Here is an 18702-nt window from a genome sequence, read left to right on the forward strand (position 1 = left end):
TGTGGAGGACAGATTGGAGAGGGGAGAGATTTGAGGCAGGCAGACCAGTTGGGAGGTTATTGCAATAGTTCAAGTGAGAGGTGCTGAGAGCCTGAATTAGGGTGGTGGCTATGAATTGAGGGAATGATATGAGAGATGTTGTGAGGTAGAAACAATAAAATTTGGCAGCTGACTTGGGGGGAGGTTTTTTGGGGGAGGGGAGAATGAGGAGTTAAGAAAGACACCAAGGCTGCAAACTTAGAACACTGGAGAATGGTGATGTCTTTGATAGAATCAGGAAGTTCAGAAAAGAGGTGGGTTTAGGAAGAAAAGATAACGAAATCGTTATGCAAGCTTTGGCCCCTACATGCTTACCTATCCTGAATGACTCACTCTAGCCTAGGGAAATAGAAAGAAGGGTGGGAAAGGGAGTCTTATTCATCAGCCATTGCCGCAGAGCCCAGAGCCCGGCTATGGTATAGCCTGGGGAAAGGGTGTGGGTATGCTAGGGAGTAGAAGGGGGTCTTTCCCAATGGCACCTGTAGTTTGCTGATGCCTACATTAGGTCATAGTTAAATTATAAATTGGGAAAGGATAGAATGGTGTAGTGTTGGGGAATAATAGATGGAGCTGTGTTTGAAAGAAACTTCACAACTGTCTATAGGAGGGAAGGTGGGATGCATTTTTCCACCTCCTGATTGGCACATACCCTCATGGGTCCTAGCATGATGAGGATGGAATCCAGACCCCAAAAAAGAAAAACCTTGGACAGGGCCAAATCTCTGGTGTTTGCCTGAGGCTATAATCAACTGGCCTTTCATTGTGGCTACACCCAATCTCCCAATTCTGTTACCCTTAATTTAGCCTAGCCCTCCATTGTTTTACATTCCTATGCCCCGCCCCCCACTTCCCACCTTTAATCCTATTTCTAGGCTCCATTCACATGGTCCAGGTCCCTGGACTTCTATTGCCTCATAGACTACTTGGCCACTCCTTGATCCCTCCCATACTCTTTCTGTATATAAGGTCTCCATTAAGATGCTTAGATTCTTAAAATCTAGCCAATAGCTCACTAACATTCAGACTCCTTAAGAGTTTGCCCAATGTGACAGATGTCTTTGGCTGAAAGAAGGCTTGGGTCAAATTATTTCGGACAGGACCTGTGTGCTGTGATGTGGGGGTCCCAGCACCCCTAAACCTCAGCATTAACATATAAGTATATGGCCACCACTTTGGAAATCACTGTGTTAGACTATCATAAAGGTCCAGGCAGATGGTAAAGAAGAGGCAGTAGGCACTTCAGATATAAATTAATGAGACTAGAGAGGAAAAAGAGAATAGTCAAAGACAACATCAAGTTGTAAACACAGGACATGACTAGGAGGAGAGCAACCAGAGAAGGGTGACCAAGGTGGAGAAGGATCATATGTTAGAGGCCTCAACTAGAAACAAAGCAAAACAAAACTAGGAGAGTTTAGCTTGGAGCAGACTTAGAGAACAGCATAATAACCATTTTGAAGTACCTGAAGGAGTTATGTGGCAGATGGATGAACCTTGTTCTGCTCAGCCCCAGAAGGCAGAACTAAGAGCAATTCCTTCTTAGCTGTCCTGTCGTGCTCCTGACTCATCTTGACACTGCAATTCACTAAAACTTCCACTACATCTTTTCACATGAAAAGCTATAGCTAGCTATACCCATTATTTTGCAGGTGAATTTTTTTTCTTTTTTTGGGGGGGGGTGGTTAGGCAATGGGGTTAAGTGACTTGCCCAGGGACACATATCTAATAAGTGTTATGTGTCTGAGGCCGGACTTGAACTCAGGTCCTCCTAAATCCAAGGCTGGCACTCTATCCACTGTACCACCTAGCTGCCCTAGGTGAATTTTTTAATCCAAGAAAAATTCACACTTACGATTATTAAATTATGGTTAGCTTCAGCCCACAATTCTAACCTGTTAAGATCTTTCTGAATCCCAATTCTGTTACCCAGTGTATCAACTACCCATCTCATCTTCTGCTTCAAATTTCATATAAATGTCATGCCTTTATTCAGATTACTAATAAAAATGGAGAAGAGAATGGGGCTGAGAATAGAATCCCTCCTTTACAATCTTATTTTTCATTCCATTAACAATCACTATTTGGGGCCAGTGAGTCAAGTGGATGAAATTCCATTTAGCTACACTACTTTCATCATTTTCCATTTTGTCCACCATAAAAGACTCACATTTCTGTAACACTTTCCCAAAATTCTTTTCCTTCCCTTCCCTTTCCTTTCTTTTCTTTCTTTCCTTTTTTTGAAGATTGGCAGTCCCAACTCACACAGGTTTTAAATACAGGGGCTACTTATTGCCCTGCTCTGATCAGCATGGGAACTTTAACATGCTCTGTTTCTGACCCAGACTGTTCCATCTTGCCCTAGGCAACATGGTAGCCCCTCATTCCCAAGGCCTCACCATATTAGTACAAGACTTAGTGCAAAGAGTTAATTGGCTTAGCCCATTGCAACTCAAACATCTGAGATCTACCAGCCCCAACTTCCATGGTAGTAGTGATTACAGGCATATGCCACCATGCCTGGCCCAAATTAATTTCTTGCCACAGTCATAAACTGAAGGAATTATCACCATCATCCTCATTATGAAGGCAGAGAAAAGAGGGAGTTAAATCTCTCACTCTTCTTAGTAATCTCATCAGCTCCCATAGGTTACCTTATCATCTTAATGCAGATGAGTCAGTCCATGGGGTTTTCTTGGCAAAGATTCTTAGATGTCATTTCCTTCTCCAGGATAAGGCAAAGAGAAGTTAAGTGACTTGCCCAGGGTCACATAGCTTGTAAGTGTCTGAGGCCAGATTTGAACTCTGGTAATCCCAACTCCAGGCCTAGTGCTCTATCCACTGAGCCATCTAGCTACCTCTATAGTTGGATTACCTGAGTTCAAATCCTAGCTCTAATACTAAATTATGTGGCCTTAATTGCTATATTTGTTTGTTTGTTTTAAATATGAGGGAAATCTAAATGAAGTTGTCCATCAAGCTCCCAGTGAATGCTGGGCAATCACTGTATTTCTTACTTAGATGTCAATCGCTTGATTCCAAAGAATCACATCTTAATCTGTTCCCTTTCCCATTGTAAATAATTTTGTGACCAGCAACATCATCCTTGGTAAAGATGATATTCCATACCTACCAAGCTTGTTTTTCATCTTGTTTCATTCTCCCTGTTGATTCAATGGCACAGCATCCTTTGAAGAGTTAGAAGCTTACCTCAATGGGCCAGATTGGAAATCTGACCTAGAACACTTTCAAAAAAAACATACTGAGAACCTCATTTACCTAAAGGGATTTATCCAACTAGGCAGCTTATGAGTGTTTCTGGTGCAATGATAAATGAGCACATCTTACAAGACTCATAAATCAGCATGTTATCAGATAAAACTTTCAACATCAAACTAAGAAAAATGACTAACAAGCTGATTTTTTCCTTGCTGCTTCAAATTCTATCAGAGGTTCCAGTAAGTAATTAATTTGAGATAACCCAATAAAATGCAGTAAACATTTATTAAGCACCTACAATGTAAGAGACCCTGGAGACATAAAGAGAAAACCAACAGTTCCAGACCTCAAGGAGTTTATATGTTGGGGGAGAGGAGATACAACACATACAACACAGATAAGTGCATGTGTGATCATTTAAGAAGAGTGGAGAAAGCCTAACAACTGATGGGGTTGGGAATCTGGACCCCAGAAAGGAAAAACCCTGGACTTTCCCACATGGCCAAATCTCTGGCTTTCCTCTGAGGCTATAATCCCACGAACTGGCCTTTCATTGCGGCTACACCCAATCTCCCAATTCTCTGTTAACCTTAACCTAGCTAGCCCTCCATTGTCTTACCTCCCTATGGCCCCTGGCCACTTCCCGCCCTTAATCCTAGCTAGGATCCTTTCTCCCTTGGCAGAGTGGTCCAGGTCCCTGTCATCTATTACCTCACTATCCCCACGAACTACTTGGCCACTCCTAGATCCCTCCCACAGTCTTTCTGCATATAAGGTCCATCTTGTCTCTATTAAGGTGCTCAGATTCTTATTATTTAGCCACTGCTCAGATTTTTACAATCTAGCCAATAGTTTACTAATGTTCAGATTCCTTAAGAGTCTGCTCAATATGAGGGATGTTCTAATAAACCTTGCCTTTGGCTGAAAGAAGGCGTGGGTCAAATTCTTTCGGGCAGGATCTGGGCATTGTGATTTTAGAGTCCCAGCTGTAAACCCCTAAACCTTAACACAACTACAAGTATCAAGAAAAGGATTCCAGTAGGTGATGGCACATGAACTGAGGATCTATCTCCAATTTCACTCTTCTTAGATGATATCATACCTTTTAAATTTTTAAGTTTAGCAATTTTGAATGAACTCCCTCAAGGAAATTGGGTGATTTTGTTCCATAGTTCCTGTCAAACTTTCCGCAAACGCAAATCCAAATGTGAAATTGAAAAAGTATTCACTTTATGAGAAACTATAAAGTTTTTAGTAACTGAAAATAGACAAATACGTTGAAGTGAATTTATCACCAGTTTTGTAATGTTTTATACTCTGAAAGCTGTAATAAAGCATTATTACTTCCTACATTAACTGTCATAGGAACATTTATGTTCAAAGAAAACAGCTTCAAAATCAAAAGAATTAGAACCACAAGGCTTTATCCCTCCTACATAGAACATCACAGATTAAAGACGTCTAGAAAATGACTAACATTCCAACATAAATGTTCATTTCCCCTGCACAAAAAGCACTACCTGTGTACTAATAAAATTATCATTATTAAAAATCTAAGACACACTAAAATTGAAATTTCCATTACAGAAATTTTTCATCCCAATATCCTTCATAATTCTGGTTTTTTGGTTCCCCGAACTTCTGACCTGAAGTGAAACCAGTGGATTCTATCTCTCTCCTTTGATGGCTTTATCTAGTTATCTACCTCATACCACAAGGATCACCAATATGCAAATGACCCTCTAATTCTTATCTCCACCCTTTACCTTTCCCCAGAGCTTCAGTACAGTATTTCCAGCTTTCCCAATGGCCCCTCAAATTCAGCATGGCCAAAACTGAATCCATTTCCCTATCCTCCCAACTCCCTCACCCGTGCAAACACAAAACAAAACCAAATAAACAAAAAAAAACCCTACCCCCTTCTCTAGGATTAGTTTTAGATCAAAAAGTAACATTACAGGTTATCTATCTTTGCCTTACAGCTGAGGAAACTGAGACCCTGAGAGGTCAAGTGATTTGGAGAAGTCACAAATACTAAGTAGGAGAACCAGGATTCAAACAAAAGTTGTCTGGCATGAGTGACATTACCTGACATCCACTATAAAGCATCCTGTTGATTCAGTTTCAGCCATCCCTAACATGTTACCCTTGTTCCACTTCCATTACAACTATTTTCATTCAATTTTCTTCTCTTCTCACAGAGACTATTGTCACAGCTTTGTAACTGGCCTTCTTGCCCCCGGTATCTCCCTGCAAAATCATCTACCACATCCCTGCCCTGGTAATCATACAAATATGCCCATCTGATATCATTGTTCCTTAAAAACCTTCAATTGGTCCCCATGGCCTACCAAATATAAATGACTGATCTTGGCATTCCAGGTCCACCACAATGTGGTTCCACCCTACCTTTCTAGCCTTATCTCATGGTATTTTAATAAACTACATTCCAGCCAAACTGGGACTACTGGGGTACTCTCTTCTTGACTCCTCCCATATCTACCTTTTATCCCATGCCTGTTAATGGACCTTTGCTCCCCCACTTAACTAAGCCTGTTGAAATCCATCTTTTTTGTTGAAGGTGCATAACAAGTACTACTCTCCTCCTGCCACCCCTCCCCCTAGACCCTCAAATTTCTCTCTCCCTATTTCTTCCATTTCTCCCATATTTCTTCAAGCATTTTGCCTACACCTCTTTATATTTATCACACTCCCTTAAATCAGTTGTGTTCTTGTGTTTCACATATAGTATTATAATAAACTCTCTGAACTGTATGTCATATCCAAGATATTCTCATTCCTTGAACACAGTGCCTTCCATATGGTAGACACTTAATAAATATTTGATTCAAAATTGTTGTACAAGTTTTATTAGTTTAATTTTTGTATTAATTTTAACAACAAAATTCACATAGCTAACATGTATCCTCTTTAAGGATTGCAAAGTGCTTTACAATTATTTCATTTAATCCTCACAAAACGTAGGTGCTATTATTATCCCCATCTTATAGGTGAGGAGACTGAAGCAGACAGAGGTCAAGTAGTTTGCCTTACGTCACACAGCTACTAAATGTCTGAGTCCACATTTGAACTCATGTCTTCCTGACTCTAGGCTCAGCATTCTATCTACTGTACCATAGAGCTGCATAACAATCACTCAGGTATTTATATGTATTAGATACTGTCCTAGGTTCTGGGCATATAAAGACATAAATAAAACAGTTCCTGCCCCTACGGAGCTTACAGTCTAGTGAAAGAAACAGCAGGCATATAAATTGGTATATAAAATCATAAGTAAGGTAACCTTGGAGGTAAAGGTGATAACAATTGGGGCCCCAGGAAATACTTCCTGCAGAAGGTAACATTTGAGTTGTTTTGACAGAAACTAGGGATTCCAAGAAATGAAAGAAAGAAAGGAGTACATTTCAGGCATGGGAGATATGAAAGGAAAAGCATGGAGAAGGGAGATAGAATTTCATGGGTGAGGAACAAGGACACCAGTTTGTTTGGACCAAAGAGTACGTGAAAGGGAGTAATACGAAATAAGGCTGGAAAGGTAGGTTGTAAAAAGCTTTTAATGACAAGCAGAAGAGTTTGTATTTGATACCCAGAGGTAACAAGGAAACACTGGATTTCATTAAGTGTGTGTGTTGGGCAAGGCTTAAGATAGGAAGACTCTAAATAAGAGACTTTCAATCAATAGTCTAGGCAAGAGATGATCTAGGTCTTAACTGGAGCAGTGGTGATGTGAGTGGACAGCAGGGGACAGATGGGAGAGATACTGTGGAAATGGAAATGATAAGATATAGCAATTGATTGATCTACCAATTTGCCCTCATTTATCCAGGGCAAATCTTTTAAGTAGAAAACTACCTACATGATGTATGTGATCAGCACTAAACATGGTCCCAACCCAAAAATATCCCCCCTGCCGCCTCCTGGTCATGGTGTATGAAGCTGCATCATTGGAGAGTCCTTTCCTTGAGCCTGGAAGACTCTTTGGTCTTGAAAAGCCCCTAACTGAAATGCACTTTGGAGGAGCAGTTACTAACACTTCAGCAAGACTTGAAATGGGAAGAACACCGGGTATCAAGACACCTGGATTCTACCAGCCATGCAACCTTGGGCAAGTCACTTAGTCTCTGTTAGACTGCTTACAAATCTAGATGGATGATTTAATGGTCTCTGAAGTCCTTTCCAACTCTTAACATTTTATTCTACATCAGTAGGCTAAAAGTAAGGTTCCATGCAGAATGGCCTACAGCAGTGGTGTCAAACTCAATAGAAAATGGGCCACTAAACCACATAAGGCTCCCTTGCAGGCTACCATATTGACTTAGAAATACCATCTATTAATATTATCTATGTTTTGTTGTATTTTTATTTCTATTAAATATTTTCCTATTATTTTAATCTGGTTCAGCAAGTGACATGTTTGACCCATCTGGTCTACAGCACGTCACCTGAAGCCATGGCTAGCAAACCAAAAGAGGGGAGGCAACTAGTAAGAGAGTAGAACAGAAAACCAGAAACAAACTACCTACTTCAGAATTTTGCTAAGTGCCTGTCTCAGCTCTCATTCCTACTCATCAATCAGTTGCCACTCCAAGATCCTATAAGGGCTTCTAAGCATTAGAGGACTGATTAATGAGGCACAAATGAATTTGTAGGAAGTCTCTAAAACAAAGTATGTGTATGGCATTGATTTTCAAGCGCAGTTTTCCAATATCTTACCTCAAGGAGTATTACAAGAGCCCTCAAGCAAAATCAGTTTAAATTCACTTTAATTTAAAAAAGACTAACAATAGTTTCTTTGGAAACATGTGCATGTACACATGTGTAAAATGAACTAAAAATCAGCACTTAAGTCAAATACTTTTGAAAAATATAATATTAGAAGCCATTGTGATTGCTAGTGAGGTAGAAAAGATTCATTTTGCTAGAGGTAGTAAAACTGTGGTGCAAACCCAAAAGTGAGAGATGCAGCCTAGCCTGGAACAGTGGAAAACAGAATGAATGTGGAGTCCAAAGACTTGCCCGAGTTTGAATGTCACCTTTGCCACTTATATTACCTATATGACCTTAAACAAATGACAACCTCTGTTTCACCTATAAAGTGAAGAGGGTAGAATAAACTGATCTAAGGTCCCTTCCCTAATCTAAGTGTATTTAATTCTATAACCTACTAGAACACTTCCGCTGTTAAAATCAGTTGGAAGAGAGAAACTTAATCTTATGAAGGGGCATTAATTTTTCGTAGTCGTTACACCTGAACTTTAGGTGTCTGCCATCTGGGGAACACAGATGCCTGCTAAGGATAACTGATTTTTCATGGCACTCTCAAGTTATGTTGTTTCCTTTCCATAATTCTATGAGGTAGGTTGTAGAATAATCATCCTAATTTTATAGGCAAGAGAACTGAGAATCAGGTGATTTTTCTGAAGTTGTATAGTTAATGAATGGTAGAGTTGGGATAAGAACTCAACTTGACAATGGGAAAGGTACGGTATAATGGGTCATGGATAAATGTACCAACTGGGGAAAAAAGGGTGTGTGTGTAGAGGGGAGAGAGTTGAGTCCTTCAACCTGCATTTCCTTTTCTGACAAGGCTATGCAAGAAAAAATGGAGAACAAAATGGGCACACAATGCGTATTTTTTTTTAAAAAGCATTCAACAGTTTTTAATGATATCCTTATTGACAAATCAATGACCCACTTGAGTGGATTTGAAACTCTGTTATTAATTAATGAATCAATGTCAACTTGGAGGAAAGTCTCTAGCAGAATGTATGTATCCTTGCCCCTACTTCCAGAACATTTTTAATGATGATTTAGATGAAGGAAGAGATGGCATGGCTAGCAAATTTTCAGATGCTGAGGATGAATATATTGGATGGCAAGATGGCCAAGAAAGGAACCCAAATAATTTCTATAAGTTATAAGAGTGAGTTAAATTTAATAAGACGCAATTATTTTTGGGAGAAGTTTAAGTTCTATATTTTAAAAAATAAACAGCTGTCCATCTATAGGCCAATAATAGTTCTTATGAAATGACCTGTTGCTGATTTTAGTAGACTATAGTTTCAATATAGTGTGATGGCAGCCCAATGCAATTTGAGACAGCATTCATATCAATTTTTATGGTTCTGACTTTCAACTTCATTGGGAGAGTATGCTCCCTAGAGAAGAAACTCCCCCCTAGCAATACAGATCAAGAACTATTAATCTTTTAGACCTAGAGCTTGGAGAGACTAGTTTTTTTTTTTTTAGGATCATACACTTAATATTGCCAGAGGGAGAATTTGAACCTAGATCCTCTTGACTCCAAGCCAGCCCTCTATCTGTTCTGCCATACAGCCCCTTTATTTAGAAGGGAAGTGTTCAAGCACAGAGGAGTGGCTGTACTATGTATGCTCTTGCCATTTCTCATCTACAGCACTGTGCTCAATTCTGACATTTTAGGAAGGAAACTAAAAGCTGAAGCTTATCTAAAGGATATCCAAAACAATACAAATACTAGAGACCACTGCATATAAGGATTTGTTAAAAGAACTAAGTATGCAAGTTAGGCTTATGAGACGATTTAGAAGATATTATAACTGTCTTATTTGAAGGGCTGTCTTTGTCGTAGAGGGATTAGACTTTTTCTTCATGACCCCATAGGGTAGAACTTGGTGAAATGGGCAGAGTAACTACAGAGGTAGATATAGTTTGATTTAAGGAAAAATTTCTTAACAATTACAACTGTCCAAAAGTAGTATGAGCTAACTCAGAGGTAGAGAGGGCTGAATGATCAAGCAATGATTGTCAAGGATGGCGAGGGTATTCCTCTTGACTTACAGATCACATTGGTTTAGAATTGGAAGGGACCTTAGACGTCAAGACCAACCCCCTTATTTTACAAAGAGGAAAGTGAGGTCTACAGAAGTGGCTTACACCAGATCACACACACACAGCATGGATGTGAGGCAGGATTTAAAATTGTCCTGACACTACACTGCACCCTTTCAACCATGCATTTGTCTCTAAAACCAAAACTCCTTCCAGTAAACTATGAAGTGTTTTCTTTTTTCAGGGGTGCATAGCTAGTGGAAGCAAGAGCATAAAACAATCCAATTTCCTATTTTTCTTTATCAAGTATACAAGGATTACTCTTTTTTTAATGTGATAGAAAGGCCCAGTGAGAAAAATTTCTAAATGATAGAGGTTTCCAAGTTCAAAATGAGTACCTTTGCCACTACTAAATTGTTGTTCCAAACACTTTTCATCCAAATACTTGCTTTCTTTTATACACTGAAGGTCATTATTTTTGTTAGGCTTCTGTGGCTGCCCTAGTGCCTTTTACAACTGATCAGTCTATTCCTAGTTGTTATTCATAGGAATTTCTTTACATCTGTTACTGTGAAAAATTTCTTAGTTTCTTTCCACCAAGGTCATCTTTGACTTATCATCCAGAAAATTCAAGACTCTGCATGGTATCTCTCTCTACTATGTATCAAAAGAGTCATATAAGAGATCTGCACCCACATCTTGTTCTTAATTTACTCACTTAGATCTCTGGCTTCATAAAAGGGCCTAACATTTTTTGAGTGTTTTTAAAGCACCAAATACAACAGAACGTTTTCAAACATGGTCAGATCATTTTGTTCACATAGGCACTTAAGAGTACAAATGTATATTTCTCTTTTAAGACTTTGGCTTTTTTTTCCCTTTTCCATGAACTTAGCAGCAGTTCACCCTATCTTTTGCCTCTGATTCTGTTATATTCAGCAGCGGGCAAAATGAAAAGATAAAAGCAAGACAGAACTGAAATCTAAAGGTCCAAAAGGTAAAGCACTGAAGAGCAAAGTGAGAAGTACAGTTTGGCAAAACAAGTTTCTTTTAATAAGGTGACAATAAGAAGGCAGATTCGGCACTCTGCAGGGAAAGAGGGAGGGAAGAAGGGAGGGACTTATTAAGCACCTACTATATGCCAGACCCCATACTAAGCACTTTACAAATATTATCTCACTGGAGCCTCACAACCAACCTGGGAGGGAGGTGCTAATATTATTCCCAGGCAAAAACTGAGGTTGTTGACTTGCTCAGGGACACATAATAAATAAGTGTCTGAGGCTAGATTTGAACTTAGGTGTCCTTCACTCCAGGTTCAGCATTTTATCCACTGTACCACCTAGCTAGCTCCCTCTAAAGAGATCAGGATTTCAGTCAAGTAGAGCTAGGTTCAAGGCCTGTCTCTCAAACATGGTAGCTGTGTGATCATGGACAAATCACTTAACTGCCCAATTCCCTGGGTAACTAATATTATAAATTACACATGATTTGCTGATCTGCATGGGATTCATAGGTCCTGACCCCCCTCCCACCCCCACAAAAATGAAGGCTGATGATTCTAACCAACTCTTTCAATTTACAGATCCAATCATCTAATGACTTTACGGTAGAACAACTCAAACTTCAAGGCCTCAGTTTTTTTACCTGTGAAATTAGGACATAATATTTAATGTTCCCTATAAATTTTTTCCAAGTACAACTTCTATAACCTATTAAATAATTTAAGTTACAAATGGAATTCTATAATTCTAAATTTCATGTTAAGATACAAACCTAACTACATGTGAAGAATTTAAAGCATCAGAGCCAGTCAACACGTTTTCTCCAGGAAATGTTATAGTGGTCAGTTTTATTTTAATCCTAAGTAAAATACTTTTAAAATAAACTAAATGAGATCACCAGGTGTTTGTTACTTTGTTTGGAAAGCTAAGCAAGCCCCAATAAGATGATAATTTTCTCTTCAGCAAATCCCAGTGGTTGTTACCATCTAAACAAGGTTCTTTGGGCTTAATTATAATATAATTTACATTTGTTTAAGAACACTGGATTGAGTTAGGATATAAGGGTTCTAGACCTGGCTCTGTCACCAATTAGCTATGTAACCTTAGGCACATCACTTCACCTGCACAAAGAAACCTTAAGTTTCCTCATGCGTATGGAATAAAATTATTGGACCAGCTGACTTAGGTCACTTCCAAATTTAAAATGTGGAACTGATGTAAGTTGTTTGTTCATATATGCATGTATACATACATACATATAAAAAAAGATTATATGTACACATATATGTGCATATATACATCTATGCCCACATTTTACATATCTAGGTATGTGCATGTGTGTATATACCCTCATGTATATGTGCATATGCCTATGCATATACAGTTTACATTTTCATACTCATATGTATAAATATCTACAGCTTTCACATACAATAGGTCCAAGTAAGATTAACCAAGGTATAGCTAAATGAGAGAAGCAGAATTAGAATATAATATAGTCCATTTCACACTTTTTTATAAAAATCTCTTATTGAAACTACAGCATAAGCATTAGCTAACTTACCTTTCTTTTACAAACCCCAGATCATGATATAATAGCACCAAAGATTTAAAGGCTAAGGCTAGGCAACTGAATACCTTCTACTAATCTCAAATGTTATAAACCACAGTTGGCTTAACTTACCTTTAGCTTTCCTTTTGATTACAGGAAAACCTTTCCTTTCCTCATATTTACTATGGAATTTTGTTAAAAGATTACATTCTTAGTAATCACACCCCCAGTATCTAGAAACTCCAGATGAAGCATTCCTAACACACAAACTCTCTGTAGTAAATCAGCAAGTAAAAAACACTCGTGGAAATGAGAGGTGGAATAGAGAGAGGTCTCACGAACCCAATACCTTTCTTTTTTTTTAAATTAATTTATTTTGGTTTATTAACAATCACTTCCATATGCTGTTGAGTTTAAAATTTTTTTCCCTCTTCCTCCCCACCCCCAAGATGGCGCACAATCTGATAAAGGCTATATATATACATTCCTATTAAATATATTTTCACATTAGTGATGTTACTACCTTTCTTCCTATAAGATTCTAGACTACTCTATGGTTTGGTTGGGTTTCGCTTAGGTGGCCAAGATATCAGAGGCAATTTGCTTCTCGAGGACAATACAAAAAAAGGACTACAGGAAGCTTAATTACCTTCTCCTTTCTCTGCCTACAATGAAATCATACACAAGCAAGTTCTTTCATTACAAGATGGTTGTTACATGAACAAGGACCAAAGAAATGACAGGAAACCATAGAAACTCTTTTCTTTACATTTTCCTGATCAGATAACCTCCCTTGCTCAAAATTCTCATGCCAAAGGTAAAAAAAAGACAGCACATTCACAGAAGCAACAATGTAAGGTTTTGCAACTTTATTACTTTTTAATACAGACAGCTCACAAACAGAAATCCTCTTACATCACACACAACAGTACCATAACCAAACATTTCAGTTTCATCAACATTCATTTGCTATATACATTGTCTTTCCTTTGTGAAAGTGCAATCCAAGACATCTTGACAAGAAACCTTTACTGACAAGAACACATTTCTGAGCTGGTTGTAATGGTGCCCATCCACTATATCTTCTCTCCATTGACTGGCAAGAATAACAGTCAGCAGTAAATGGAAATCAACTGGGTTAGGCAACATCCTGCTGCAGGTATCCACACACTGAACAGTAGTAGCACTCCCCTCCCCCTCCCAGTACCCCACCCTCCCTCTCCACCCTTCCACTTCCAATCAAAATGACTGAAGGAGCCAGTTGATTAGACAAAAGATATGTAAACTGTGAGTCACTGATCTAAGCACAGCAGAATCCAGATAATACTTGAAATGAGGCTCTTGGACTAAATGAAGGATGGATTTCTGCAGGTCAGTTATTTTAGGTGGTCTGTCAAGTTATACATCAGCACATCTGTTAGTTCTAGGTATATGTCCAAATAGATTAGACCACCACATAAAAACCACATAAATACAGCTGTTAGTTAAGTGCTGGAAATTAATGGAAGTTTTTTGGTCATATTTGACTGTTGCTCTGCATGTGTTTGGGGGATATGAAGGAAGGAGGGAAGGGGACAGAAAGTACTTTAAAAAAAATAACACTGGTATTCCCCTTGGCTACATGATACAACTTCTACCTCAAGAGACAAGCACATGGTCTCTACTGCTTCAGAGGGAGGTAAGGACAGCAAGTAGAGTGGCAAAGGTTGGGCTGAAAAGAAAAAAAGATCTGACATCAAAACTATCTTTTCACTGTACCATGATTTACTAATGTATAGAATTTTATTTGCTCATGATGCAACTACAAAAAACAAATAACAAAGGCCAAATGTTAAAGAAAACAAGCAAAGTCATCTTGAAAGTAATAGTTGCACTTCAAAGATGTTTCACTATAGAATGTCATCCTTCTCTACCTGTACCAAGAAGCATAAACTGCATTTCTCAGGTAATTCATGTCCCTTAATGCTTTTTCTTCCCCTGCCCTCCATAATTCTCACTCCTCCCCTAAAAGGGTCATCTTTAGTGGACATATTTCTTATTCTTATCAACATTCTAGTCAATGAGAAATAATTCAGGCAACTTACTTTGTGAGAAAGTTAAGGAAAATTAGTTTAGTTGGTTGGCAAGACATTTACGGACATGCTGCTGTATCCCAGTTTTATTTTATACTGCAAAACAGCAGAATTTCCTTTCAGGCAACAGCAGACAACTTGAAGGCCAATAGTATGTTCAAGATTCTGGAACAGTAGAATGTATTATCTTTTTGCCAAAAAGATAATACTAAATTTGTCTACAAATAGATAATCACAGCATCCTGATTTCTTCACAGTGCCTTGCACATAAGTGCTTAATAAATGTCTGTTGACTTGAATGGAATTCATTTTTAAAATAAAGGGCTAAAAAGGAGACTTTATCCAATTATAGTAAAAACTTGCCATAGTTTTTCAAAGGTCTGGGAAAACAAAAACATAAAGGAAAAAACATGGTTTTATGGAGAATCTACTTAATATGTCCCACAGGAATATTATAAGCAGGTTTCACTGTAAACTGTTGGGAAAAAAAATGCACTGCAGAAACTTTACTCTTTAGTGTCTGAAACAATGTCCCAATGGTACTCTTAAGACAGAGAAGTTCTTTGAAAATTTAGGTTTCTGCACCTGATGCTCTCAACATCAAAACTTCATAATTATAGCTTTGTGTCTTAAAGACAAATATTCACAGTTTGCTTCCCATAAACCTCTTTTGCTTCAATCAAATATTGGCAAGTACAGTCTTTGGCCTCTCACAAACATTTCAAGTATTTTCCCCATGCTGAAACATTTTTCAGACCACCAAACTGGCAAAAGCAAAGCACATTTGGAATCAAACAGAGCTGAGAGATAAAGGGCAGTGGATAATGCTTTTGATCCTCCAATGCTGCTGCCTTTCCACAAAGTATCAAACATTGTCTGTGGTACATCTGCAACTCACTGGCAGTAAAGCCCCAACAATGTTAAATGAAAACCCAAACTTGGTCCCTCTGAGAAAATAAAAGTGGTATAAATTGGTTAAGCAATATAAAATGTTAAAATAAACCTTGACTCTAGTTTCCAATCAAGTGTGTGACAATGTTTCTGGTGTTCTTTGGGGACTATTTACCTCAACACACTTGAAATGACCAAATTACTAAGGTCATACTTGAAATTAGCAAATCCTTTTTTTTGAAAAAGCACATTCTATGTCAAAATCTATATTTTTTGAAAGGGAGGGGCTGCGGTTCCTTCTAAAGTCACTAACAGGGATCTAAGGATCTAGAAATCTTCATCTTAGAAAGACAAAAAAGCCAACTTTCTAAATGCTTAATATTTCTCTAGTAAAGCCAAGGAGGTACTGCAAAAATCCTTAGAAGAATAACATTTTAGTGTATACCTCTTATTCATAGCAATAATTTCTCCACACAAAAAGGATAAACTCCAAATAGAAATATTAGCCCTTTTTTTCTTTAACATCCTTTAAATATACCCTCTCCCACCCTGACTCTGGTCAAATATGTGATTTTAGAAGGCTCAGCATTAACTAGGCAAGACACGGCCATAAGTGACTCTTCAGAAAGCATGGCACTGACTTCTAATGAAGTTCACCAGCATTTTTAAGGACCATGGCTGTGAAATTCACCTGCAAAACATCAGATGCCACCACTATCTAGCAACTGGTACAAACCCATATTTCTCAAGACCACACTATTGGTGAATTTCTCAACTTAAAAGCCATTTTAAACTACTTTGAAGACAGAGTTCTAACTACACAGCTCTGCAGTACTGCTTTCCTCAACCAGGGTGCATCAGTACAAGCCATTTAAAATGCTCTCCAGGTCATGAGAAAACCTTGCCTAAAAATATTTGCAGCACAAACAGCTTCAAACAGATGTATCATAACTTGGAAGTTATCTTGTAGGAATCACTTGACCTGACTGCTAAACTACAATACTGATGGAAACAGTACACCAGGGCCACTTCCAAATGATCTGTCAGTGAAGGTAAATTCCGTGTCAATGTTTACAGCAAAGCACTACGCCAAGATGTAGACTCAAACACTGTTTTGCCCCCTGGCATAGATTTACATTCACATGTCACACAGTTTTCCTAAACCCTTGGGAAAATCTGAAAATAGATCAGCTGGAACTGTCTATGATTTTAGTAAGGGCTTCTTCCCATCTCCTCAAACTGCTGGACTCTACCATGTGATCAGTACCCACACCATCCCTTCCCAAAAATCTCCCCCCACCCCGTCATCTTTTAAATTAAAGCTCAATCAAAGACAATCAGTGATGGTGATCCCCCTCCCCCAAACTCACAAGGTTACTCACTGGGGCTCAGGCCCTGACCCTACTCAGGCCCTATTAAACACACAGGTGTCAAGGGAGGGCACAGGGCCAGTACCCAGTTTTAGTAATATCCACATACAAAGAAATTCTTCTTTAAATTAGAAAAGAAACCAATGTCAACAGAGTGTTTCCTATAAAAGATATGTAATAAAGTAGTAATACCCATAAAATAGCTATTACTAAAACAAAGCTTTCGTCAATAAGCCTCCAGAACTTTAAAAGAAGAAAATGGCTTCACGAAGTGGTAGTCTAGGTTCCCACAATGTGGGCACTGCTGGACATTACTGTATTCTGAGAAATACTGCATTCCAATCCGTACATCTATGACTGGCTTTCCACAATGCTTACAGTTCAATCGAGCCTGCAAGGGGAAAAAAAAACACTTGTGAATAGAAGCTTTCTGTGTTCTTCCTTTCCATAAAAAATTAAAATTAAAATAAATTGCAAGTACTAGACAAGTGTAACTCACAAAACAACATGAACAAGCAACTCAGCTAAGCTTACTTCCTCTGAAATGGAGGATATGTACATTACCCATTCCTCACCCCCCAAAAAACCACACAGGATATGAGAAATGAGTCATTCAGTTCTACAGTTTCATATTTGTATATATTTTTTTATACTTTTAATGACTGAAAGGAAAATTAATTTCTCCCAATTTCTTTTCTGGTGGTATACTTCACTGCTTGTACATTTCATGACACTAGCAAGATCACAGAAAGGAATCATGAGAATGGCGGAATCAAACATTGGATAAGGTACTATATTTGGAGTCAAGAAGACCTAGGTTCAAATACCACCTAAGACACAAGCTGTGTGACTTTGGGTAAAATCATTCAACCTTTCTGTGCTTCAGTTTCCTCTTTTGTAAAATAAAAGTGACTGTATGACCTCTGAAATCTCTTCTAAGTAAAAATCTATCATCCTATGACCATAAGGCTCTTGAATGAAAGACCCAAGCAACTTATCAGAATAATCCAGGATTTGAAAGTAACACTTCTTCATGAAAGTTATCTCAATAATGACAACCTTTACTGAGGTGGGCTCATACTAAAAACACTCATTGGCAAAGGCAATCAAAACAGATAGCCTGTATAGCACTAATGTAACCATCTCTAAGACTAAATTTCCTATAAACATACCCACACCTCTGAATACTACGGAAAGAAAGATTCTAAGAAAATGTTTTTATTTGTCCCTCTTCTGGTTTTGCATTCTCTCCCAAAATGTTACAGCTGTTTTTAAAAACTGCTCCACTTACAGGATGACTACCCTTCATTTTCACAAGTTAAGAATGTACACGAGGTGTTAGAAAAATCTGAAACAAAAACCTGCTACAGTGAATGAGTGAAGGAAAGCCTTTATTACACTTCTCGTGAAAGAAGCAGGCACAACACACTTCAGCAGCATGTGGGCACTGGTTCAGTGGTAGAATCAACTTTTAAATCATTAGTAAGATCCATACTCCACCCATCAGGGCTACGATTGGTCTGGTTCATCTGAGTTACACCCTTCCTGGACAGCCCATCACATGTTCGTCCATGGTCTATTCGTAGACCCATGTTTAAAAATGGCGCCTATCTCCGCCCTTGGGGTGTGTAAGTTCATATTCAATAAGCTTATTAAGCAAGCCCAGTGGAGAAAAGCCTTTGCCCTGTCAAGGCCCCATCGTTGAACCCGACAGGTTGCAACCACTT

The 18702-nt window shown here is 38.5% G+C and overlaps 1 protein-coding gene across 1 annotated transcript in view; it reads right to left on the reverse strand.

Annotated features, from left to right (window-relative positions):
• Positions 1-13496: 13496 nt before the first annotated feature.
• HECA (hdc homolog, cell cycle regulator) overlaps positions 13497-18702 on the reverse strand; it is a 56701-nt gene continuing 51495 nt past the window's right edge. The window contains exon 6 of the mRNA XM_020973735.2: positions 13497-17366. Within this exon, the coding sequence (XP_020829394.1) occupies positions 17202-17366 (165 nt within the window). The 3' untranslated portion in view covers positions 13497-17201. The remainder of the gene's footprint in view (positions 17367-18702) is intronic.

The sequence above is a fragment of the Phascolarctos cinereus genome, unplaced genomic scaffold, assembly GCF_003287225.1.
Source record: "Phascolarctos cinereus isolate Bilbo 61053 unplaced genomic scaffold, phaCin_HiC Scaffold_5;HRSCAF=322, whole genome shotgun sequence".
NCBI lineage: Eukaryota > Metazoa > Chordata > Mammalia > Diprotodontia > Phascolarctidae > Phascolarctos > Phascolarctos cinereus.